The sequence below is a fragment of the Anomalospiza imberbis genome, unplaced genomic scaffold (genome assembly GCF_031753505.1).
Source record: "Anomalospiza imberbis isolate Cuckoo-Finch-1a 21T00152 unplaced genomic scaffold, ASM3175350v1 scaffold_87, whole genome shotgun sequence".
NCBI classification, from domain to species: Eukaryota; Metazoa; Chordata; class Aves; order Passeriformes; family Viduidae; genus Anomalospiza; species Anomalospiza imberbis.
Genome location: NW_027100491.1, coordinates 195391 through 206101, shown reverse-complemented (window position 1 = coordinate 206101; position 10711 = coordinate 195391). Strand labels below are relative to the sequence as shown.

Below are 10711 nucleotides of genomic sequence, written 5' to 3'. Positions count from 1 at the left end.
AGGCAACAACTGACAGAACAAGAGGACACAGTCTTAAGCTGTGCCAGGGGAAGTTTAGGTTAGACATTAGAAAAAAAACTGAAAGAGTGACTGCATGCTGGAATTGCCTGCCCAGGGAGGTGATGGAGTTGCCAACCCTGGACATGTTTAAAAAAAGACTGGACATGGCACTCAGTGCCATGGTTTAGTTGGTGAGAAGGTGTTAGGTCATAGGTTGTACTAGATGATCTTAAAGATCTTTTCCAACATAATTCATTCTGTGATTCTGTGAAAATTTGGCGGTTGGGAGAGAATGGAAGTTCCCGCGTACCCATCCAATGGGAAAGGGGACAGGGACCACCCCAGCCAGGAAAGGATATAAAAAGAAACCATTTTCTCAGAGGGGGTGTGTGTTCGTCTCTTGGGGAAGGGAGGCCAACAGCTGGCTCAGCAGAATCGTTACTAATAAAAGAGTTTTGTGTTGCTTCATCAATTTGTTCCCATTGAATTGTATCTAAAAGTTAGTGCAGTTCTAGCACCATGGAGGAGGAAAAAGGTGATCTTTAAGGTCCCTTCCATGTTCTATGATTCTGTGACTGGGCATGAATGCAGCACTTTCACGGTCCTTCTCCCACCGCAAGCTCCTCTGGTCCTGGAGTTCATGCAGGACTGGATGGAATCAATGGAACCACCACATGTCTGGGGCAGTGGGGCCCCTCGTTGGCCAGGAAGCCAGCGGCCCCTTGGCTCCCAGCCCAGGGACACACCCGGGTGTGGGAAAGGGAAAAGAAAAGGGAAAGGGAACGATCGAGCACTGACTGGCAGAGTCAGTCACGTCGGTGCTCGGGGAGGGGGCCGGGCAGGGCGCAGCCGCTGGCGGTGCCAGAGATGGCGGCAGAGCGGGAAGAGGAGCCAGGCCCCTGTCCCTGTCCCTGCCCAGGGGTCACGGGGGATGAGCGGGGTATGGTCAGAGGGTGCCGGTGCTCCGCTCTGCCCACTCCTAAGCAGGGGGTAATGGAGAATGCCCAACACCGCCTGAGGGAGTTCTATGTCAGGGACAAGTTCTCCTGCTTGACGCTGCCCAGAGCCACCGTGCTGCTGCCGCTTGTGGTGCGAGGGGGGCGGCTGCACCTGCTGCTCACCGTCCGCTCCATGCAGGTACCGGGGGGGCTCCGAGGGGCTCGATCCTTCCCGGGGAACCATTGGTGTGCACCCTCTTGGAACCTGCACATCCTCAGTCCTGCCCTTTGTTCCGAAAGGCATAGCCAGCTATTTTTACACTCCTATTGTAGAGAATACATAATACATTGTTAAGAGAGTCGATATAAAGTTTCAATATTAATTACCTGTTAGATACTCTAACATTATGTGAAGTTCCAATGTCAGTTACAAAGTGGTTGTTTGTTCAATAATTCCATTGTTAATTAAATCCCCTTACCATCAGGTATTACCCCTGCTGCTCCTACTAAAATGGTGGACTATACAAGAAGAAGATTACCTCACCTAATAAGCAAAGATGAAACTCCCATAAGAGCTAGTAACAAGAATTACCTACAAAGAACCCCTAAGACAACAAGCCACCCTACAAATAAAGAAATAGCCTCTCTCCATGAAAAAAGGAAAGAACTACTTCTGAAAATGTATTGCAAAAAGCTTTAATTAACTTCTTAAATTATAATTTCTGTACAGATAACCTTAAAGCCACATAGTTCAGAGGCAGTGTGTAAAAAGGATCAAATTTTCCCTGTTTTCCAGCCAATTACATCAGGAGACATGATGTGGGTTTCAAACCACGAATATCACACGTCAGATGATACTCTGGTATCGCCAACCAGGGGACTGTGTACAAAACACGAACAGGATGAGACTGCTGAGGAACACGTCTCGAGCTGTTTATTTTCCAGCATCAGCCTCATTATATGGTTATGACAACGGGAAGATGCCAGCAGCTCACATCCCCGGCAGCAGACAAGGAACTCAATGTTACGGAACTCAATGTTACAACTTACTTTAAAAGCTTTTTGACCAATCACACAAAGCAAAAGCATATTGACAGTAGTTCCGTCCAACCACTATGAGCACACGTACCTTTGGTTAAAACAATGCTCGCTTCTTTCCAATACAATACCTGTTTGTAAGCCTTAAGATACAATGCACAGAGCTCCATTATTAAGCTTAGAACTTCCTAATATCTCGCTAGATATACTTTTCTGTAGCTTAGGGAGTTATTCTAGCCAAGTGTTAATACACTGACCATTGTTCTATTTATCCTTACTTTTCTACTTCTTATATAATTTTTCTGCTGACAAATCTTACGGCTACTGCTTAGCTCTAATTGCAGTTCTGCTGTCTCTGAGGCCTGCCTTTTGCAACGTGCCCAAAACCCTCTAATTTTAAGGATTCCCACACTCTGGCTCCTCAATATATACGTTCCAGGTGCTTCTGACTTGGACGGAGTCTTTCCAGACTTGAATCAAATACCACAAACACTGTTTTGCTCTTCCTCTTTTCTACACAACAACAGTCTTTGTTAGTGTGAATAAACAGAACTAGCAATGTATCCTAAAGAATTTTGATACAAACTATGATTTCAGTAGATTTTGCCTTCCTGTGGAAGAAGGTGTCTGTCCTGGTTTGGTAATGGGAGGAAATGCAGGGAAGTGATGCAAAGCTTTTTTGTGTAACTGCCAGTCTGTTGAACCACTGAGAAGCCGGACACTCCTCTGTGAAACACACATGTTGAAGACAAAATAGCCGGGACCTGTCTCTTTCCTTTGCGGTCGCTGAGGAGGTGGCGGGCCCCCGGCCGGCACCGGCCCTCCGTCTCGGCCACGCTGCGCCGGGCGGTCCTGCCGTGGGCCGGGCCCCTTTCCCTGCCTTCCCCCGGGCCGCTCGCCAGTCTGGCCGGGCCGGGCCCCAGCAGCTGCCGGGCAGGAAGGCGGGGGAGGCTGCGGAGCCCTGGCCAGAGCCAGGCTGGCTGCGGTTGTGACGATCATCAGACCCCCTTCCCCCAGCGCGGCTGAGACCAGAGACGTCTGCAGCCCGTGCAGAAAACCAAAGACCAACTTTGAGGCCGGTCAGGTAGGACTCAGGGGGGATGTTAACCCTTTCAGTGATTCAATCCTTCCTCGACTGAGAGAAAAGAACAAGATGAAGAACAAGAACAGCATGAAGACGTCGTGGTCAGTGACGAAGGAGTTAAGTCCCAGATGGGAGGGATGAGGACAGGCTTGCTTTGGAGCTGAAATCCTCTTGTAAGCTATGGAGAAAAGACTCTTTTTTCCTTATAACACATGAAACTGTGAGAAACAACTGCTCGCTTTGAAAAATGTAAAAGGTTTATTAAACTTTAACAAAAATACAACAAAAGGACTACATAAGGAAAAATTTGCAGCGCTGGGAACTGCCCTCGTGGACACCACGTGGTCAGTTCATCTTCAAGAGGGATGCTCAGTCTTTTATACCCCTGGGGGTTGCACCAGCCAAGCCTGGCCCCTCCTGACGTCTGTCAGGCAGCTCTTTGCCATTTATCAGTGGAGATTGCTTTCTTGTAACTTGCTTGGAGGTCAGGTGTTGTCATGCCGCACCCCCTGAGCAACAAGCTCTTCCATTCCCAGCTGCCCAATGGAAGGGGCACATGTGCTCACCTTCTTTCTACCCGTCCTAGACAACCCAGGCTGTCTGGTGGGAACAATACGGGGGGGGGGAAAGGGGACTATGGGGAGGACAGAGGACATCTAAACTACAATAACGTAATTATACATCAATAAAGCTTCTCTTACTCGTCACACAATAGTTATTCCTTAATTGTAAGATCCAATCATCTCATTATCCATCTATAACAAAACTATGGGGAGATGAAAGTGTTCAAACTGATATTGAGCAAAAGCCTCCATGCTAAGATAAGCAGATGGTGAAATAGCTGTGATCCCATGAGAAGTTTGAACTGAGAAAGCGGGCAGTCCTGTGCTTCCCAGAGAAGATCTCTGTTCCCAGGGATGAAGATGATTTTAGAAACAGACAATGAGAACTTTTGCCTTTGAACAGCTCATATTTAAAACAATACTCCGTAAGTCGACGTGGCCCATTGACAAGCTGTGGGAAGGCTTGTGGACATGGGAAGGGTTTCACAATGGCAGGGTTCCCTGGGCGGCTGCTATTTGTGACAACATTGAGAACCACGAGAGAACTGTTTTTTCCAGTTGTGGAGAAGTCTCCATAACCTAAACAAGAGGGACTTCTCTCCCTCAGTGAACTGAAGAAAGACTATTTTAGAGGTGGTAAACTGACTGGAAATCTTAGGTATGGTTTCTTTACATTGTCAGTGGGAAAGAAAAGGTTGTGGGGGGAGGAGAAGTGTTCTGAAGGGTTTGTTTTGATTGTTACTACTTTTTTTTCCTTCTAGTTACTTATAACAACATTTTCTTTATACCCTTTTAAAGTTTTGAGCCTGCTTTGCCTTTCTCCTAATCCTATCTCACAGCAGGAAGTGAGTGTATCGGTGATTGGCCAGCACCAAACTCGCCACATTCTTTGGTGCGTTGGCTGGGAAAATCTCAAAATTGGGAAAATCTTAAATTGGCGAGCCAAAACCACTACAGTGTCACAGCTAGTCTGGCAATTAATTTGGCAATAAATAAGAAACCAGCCCGGTTCCATAAACTGGTCCCTGGGTGAATAAGGATAGGATACAGGCAAACCTAAACAGAGACTTCACCCACAATCGTGTTCCATCCTAAGCTGCAGGCATCTCACAGCTCAAAGAGCTGGGCTATGTGAAAATCAGACCAATCAGTGGTTTAGACCAGGGCGTTTCAGACCCCCTACATAAAGTGAGTTCGAACAATAAAACTCAATGTTGTTGCATGGAGCTCTGAGAGTTTGTGTCGTCGCTGTCTCAAACCACTGACCCCGTGTGACACGTGGTGACCTCACTTAATAAGAAGGGATTACATTTAAAATTAAAATGTCCATAAATAAAGTGCTTCAAAAAGTGTTACATTTTATGGCTAAATATACTGCAATAATATTTCTACACCTACAGAAAAATACTTCCATATTCTGGAAAATTCATATGTATCCTGGGAAAACCATACAGAAATATGATGAAGGATATGGAAAATCTGGATTAAAATCAGAATTTTAAAAAGTAAATAAGGAAGACCCATTGTGGTAGTCTGATATTTTACAGTTTGTTCTTCTGTAGTAGGTTTTAAATATTCCTTGTTAAAAGTTTGCAATGGTTCATTCCATGTACCCCATTTGGCTTCCCTAATGTAATGGTTCATTCCTGAGTTGTTTACCCCAAGATTTTCCCACCAAGTGTCTGTCAATCCACCTGTCAATCTCCTTGTACCTCCCTAGTTCCTTTCTGGAATGTTCCCTGTCCTTCATCCCTTCCTTGAAGCAAGATTGGATTGCAAGGTTTGCTCCTTCCCCTTGTTGGCTTCTATTGGATAGCCCTTACCCTGCATTCTTCCCCTAATGCCTTCCTGCTGGTAAAAGGTTGTGCCCTTCCCTTATCCCCGCCCCTCCTTAAAAGCAGTTTGTTTGCCCTCAGCTATCGTCAGCTTGTTCCTGGATCCTCTGGGGAAATAAACCTTCCTTGGAACTCAGACAGGTGATCCCTCTCTATTCCTTTGCCTTGGTCCCTGGTATTGGGTTGCTGCTGTGTCACCCACGCCACAGCCATCTGCTGCAGGAAGCTGCGAGGCCCTGTAAGCACCACCACCCGGGCGGGTCTCAGTAGAGATCCGGGGGCGGCCGCTCTCATGACTGCACATCAGTTTTGGGGAGTGAGCTGGCTGGAGAACATCTTCCCTGTGACCGCAGCGCGCAGATACAACCCATGAGAAAGCACGCGTGCTTTTTTACTTCTCTAGCAAACTGGCAAGCCTTTTTAGCTGCTCTGTGATTATACAGGATGAACAGGATATTTGTAAAATCAATTTTGACAAATACAAAAATATGATTTCAAATTTTTCAAGTCAAATTAAACAGCTTGCCATTAGGGGGACTAAATTGCACTGCAGTTGAAAATAGTTCTTAGCCACCTTCTACTCATTTTGCAACAATGAATTTTTTTTTTTTTTAATAATGAACATTTTTACTTGGTACAAACCTAAGTGTTTGAGGGTTTTGTTGATATTTTAAAATTTACTTCTTTATTGGGTTTTTTCCTCTTTTTAGATGAGTAACTTGGTGACACCAGTTGTAGGATTTGTGGAAGATACATTCCAGGTCACTCCTAATCCAGATGAAGTGAGCGAGGTTTTTGTTGTGCCTTTGGAGTACTTTGTCAAGCCCTTAAATTACAACACCTTTGCTTATAAAACCTCCTCAGGTTACTTAACTCAGATACACTGCTTTACATAGGATGACCAGGAACATAAAAGGGCATTCAGGATGTGGAGACTGACTGCCCACTTTGCTGTATTTCTTGCTCTTGTAATTTTTGGAGAGAGACGTACCTTTGAAGTGGATTATGATCTTGACAACTTAATTTCATCCTCCAAAAAAAACTACATTAATTTGTATACATCTATATATGAAAGAAAGAAGAGTAATCGGTGACAACTTGGTCTGGCAATTAATTTATTTTGAAAGAGGAAAAAGGAGGTTGGTTTATTTCCTTTGTACCTACTTTTTGAAAGCTACACTTGAGTTTCTTCTGAATTGGGAACTTCATGACAATCCCTACCTAGATTAATAGAATTTTTTATCTCTTTCAAGAGCTGCGAGAGGTACACAATATTTTTTGTGAAACAGACTTTCAAAAGGTCTGTTTCAGTTCCTTCTCAGTTTCAGTGCCTTGTTCTGTGTGTTTCTGTGTTTCGCCTTGTCTATAATGAGAGAATACTACTTGATGTAATTTGTGCCAGTTTGAGTTAACCTATGAAAACTTCTGGGGATCTGTCTGCCTCTTGCACGTGCCATACATGGACAATAACTAATATGGGTCCTATAACTGGGTCCACCCAGAGGGAGGAGCCAAGCATCCCTGCCACCATAAAACAAGCATTTCTGAGACAACAGACAGCCTTCTTCGCCGGATTTCCCAGAGGAATCAGGAACCAGGCCCAGCTGCTCCTTCACCGCATCTTCAGAAAGGACCTACACCCTTCTGCAGATTGCCGCTCCAGGAGGAGCAGCCACCATCTGGCTGGACTACTATCAACACCCTGACTTCTCAGGGTGTCAGGTTTTTCTCCCTCTGCCAGTGGTTTTTTTTTTTTTTTTTTTTTTTTTTTTTTGCTTGTGCTAAATTGCATTGTTATTTAGTTTTTTTCCTTCCTAGTAAAAAACTGTTATTCCCATTCTCATATCTTTGCCAGAGAGCCCTTTTAATTCTGAAATTGTGATAATTCGGAAGGAGGGGGTTTACCTTTTCCATTTCACAGGAGGCTTTTGCCTTCCTTCACAGACTTCTGTCTTTTCAAACCAAGACAAGTAGTTATGGTAAAAAGGGCCATTAGGTAACCCCCTCTATCCCTCTAACCTTGCCTCTTGCAAAATGTAATTGAAGAAATAAGAGAAAAAAGGAACCTTATTTGGTTCTGATCCCTTGCAGAATCTGTCATTCTGTGGTCAGAATGCTCAGTGTATGTGATTCTGAGTTTCAACATACATTTCTTTATGTGTTGTGATGTTAATTAAATGTACTGTGTTATGTAATTGCCTGTTACTTAGCATTTCAGATTCCGTGTAGGTTTTGTTTTCTCTTCAAAATATAAATACAATTACTTGGAAGGAAGATATATAAGTATTAATGAAACATTAATGAAGAATAATCATCCTGTTTTTCAGAATGTGCTGCAAGGGGAACCACTGTTCTCTGAGTAGCAACAGAATTTTTATTTTGGGCATATTTGCCTCTTCTGGTCTTGGGATCTGTAATCATTTAGAGTGTCCCATGATGACTATTTATTGGCCTGTGTCTCTTGCTCTCCACTCTATTACATTTGAACATAACTTGTACTGAAGATCACAGACTCACAGAATGGTTTGGATGGGAAGTGACCTTAAAGCTTAGACTATATTCTTAATTGTTCTTAAAATTATTGGCATGTAACTTTAAATCTAAAAGCAACATCTTTCTAGATCACCCACAGTACTGACTTGCAGCATTTATGGGAAGCAAACTTATTAAAATTGGATTGCTATGGTTTATTGCCAGGTTTCAGTGATAAAAATGGAAGTCCTACAAAATGCATGAATAGCTGAGTGGACCTCAACTATTAACTATTAAATTAGTAATGCAGCAATTGATGAATGAACAATATATGTAAATGAAGACTCATCAGTGTGTGGAATACTGTTAAAAGAACGGAAATTGATGTTATATGGCTGGCATCAACCGGCTCCTTACCTTAGGAAAAGAAATAAGGTGCGTACAGGGGATGAAGCACATTCTCTACAATTGTCAGGCTAAAAAGGGCTAAAATGCATTAAGACCTCTGGATCTGTGAGAGCCTCTTAGCCGGAAGGAGCTCTGCAGGGCTGCAAAGTAAAGGTGACAGCTACTTAGATCTCTTTGCTCTTAGAGCTGTCTTCCAAATATATTCCTGTCATTTAAATCTATAACATAATTTTAATGATTAGAATTTGCTGTGGTATTTATCCTAGTTTTGACTTTCTGCTCATGAAGGTTGCTCATTAAGAAATACTGATTGTGGAAAGCGTCTGGCATCAGAGAGTTCCTCAGCTCCATCTACAGAGGCAGAAATGCAGCTGTGCACACTCTGTTGGCCATTTTGCATTTGGCAGTGGTGCAGCCTGATTTCTGTAAATGTTAAATACTTCATTTACTTACTAAACATTAAGGCTTATTAAGCAGGGCAGGGAGATGGTTCACAATTTTCTGGGCAGTCCTATGGTTGCTGGAGATGTGTGCTGGTTGTGGAGCTCAGGATATAAAGACATTTCATTTAGATTTGGGCACTGTGAATCAGATCTGCAGCTGGTGGAAATCAGTTCCAGAGATACAGACACTGCTGTGTTAAGTTGTCCATTAGAAAAGTAGACATGGTGAATTCTAGATTTATTCTGAGCAAAAGTGTGCTTTGTTCAAAAGCTTGAAGATTTCCTTGCTTGCAGTGAGATAAATAGGATCACAGGTCTGCCAGAGCCTGGAGTGCTGTGTCCAGTTCTAGGCCCCTCAGTTCAACCACAAAAGAGTAAAGGGGCACACACGTGTTATGCATGTGAGAGAAAAGGTATAAAGAGCTAGGAGGAGAGAGGTGGTGGTGTTGGAGCGAGCAGGTCGTGCTGTGAGAAGAAGGGGTCTGTATTGTGTGTGCTGCTTGTGGGATTGCAGCAGAGAAAAGGCAGAAGGCTTTAATACACTGCTGATGTTTGCTACCGTCTTCGGTGCCAGCCTTTTGAGTCCACTGGCAGTCAGGGGAAAGGCATGAAAGTTTTTAGATAAGAGACTGACACCCTCTATTCAATTAGCGTCCGGTGTAAGGAGTGACTGACAACATCATGACACCCTCCCCCTGGGTCACTTGAGCTCCTTGCATGCCCCAGCAGGCTTCCTGGTGCCTCTGACTGCAGATCCAACTAAGATCCAGTCATGTCTGGAGATAAAATCCTGAAGTAGCTCCATAGGAGCTTTGTAGCTTTGTCCCTGTGAGTTTCTGCCGTGCCAAAAACTGTAAACCTGTAGGTTTCTAGCCAAACCTGCTCATATTATAGCCCTTTAGACCTATTTATATTTTTTACTGTGACACTGCGTCTGATCCCGGGGTAGGAAGCCTTCCAGCCGGCTAGCTCCAGTGCTTCCTCCCTCAGACACCTGTCACAAGTGGCCACTCCCAGCGGTTCATCCACAAGTCGGGATCCCTTATTGCCGAAGTTGGCTGATGAAGCAATTCACACCAAGGGTTGTGGTAAAGGAAAAGAGAAGGGCCCTTGTCTGTGTCTCCAAGCTGCCTTTATTCCATCCCCGAACAGGGGGAGAGAGAGAAGATGACACACTGTAACAGACAGAGGCACACTCAGAGGGAGGCAGAGATCGGGGCCTCAAACTGGCTGTACAGCAATTTATAAAGGGAGGAGGTAACAGGGGAGGGGATTACACACAGACGAACCAGGGAGTCTCAGGGGAGGAGCACAAGGTGTGACTAAAATCCACAGTGACCAATAAGGGGATAAAGGGGAGGAGAATATCCTTGTACAACCAGTGGGAATCTAGGAATTACATGACTGATAGGGTACGTTCTGGAGAAAGGGGAAGGGTTTACAATGATGGACAGGGAGTAGGGGCAGGGTTTCATGGACTGACATTGAAGAAGCTGGAAAAGGGGGTGGGTACTTGGGCTGATGGGTAGGTATAGGGGAAGGATTTAACATAGGACTAAACCATTTTTATGAAAACTGGGGTACAAAGGAACAAACCATTACAAAAACATCAGACCATCTCTTAAACAAATAAACCTCGGAAACACACTACCACATTATTGCATTGACAATATGTAACTACTGTATTAGCAATACGTTTAGTCATAATGTTCCACATCATCAGTGTCACACATCTCACACCTGACCAAGAGTCTTCTCTCTATAAGTCTGCCACTATAATCCCCAGTGTTATCTGGGCCAAAGTACCACCAAGGTAATGCGTTTGCTATCAGACTGTCATCCATGATTATTATGAGGCTGTCATTGCCTTCATGATATGGATTTAGAGTATTAGCTATCCAATTCCAGTGGCAAAGGGACATGGTGGGAC

General features: G+C 44.2%; 1 protein-coding gene across 1 annotated transcript; it reads left to right on the top strand.

Annotated features, from left to right (window-relative positions):
• The first annotated feature begins 993 nt into the window (after positions 1 to 993).
• LOC137467912 (peroxisomal coenzyme A diphosphatase NUDT7-like) lies at positions 994 to 6891 on the top strand. Its single transcript, XM_068179330.1, has 3 exons — positions 994 to 1184; positions 2994 to 3060; positions 6169 to 6891. Exons 1-3 carry the CDS (start codon positions 994 to 996, stop codon positions 6352 to 6354), a joined length of 444 nt encoding a protein of 147 aa, XP_068035431.1. The 3' UTR covers positions 6355 to 6891.
• Positions 6892 to 10711: the final 3820 nt, after the last annotated feature.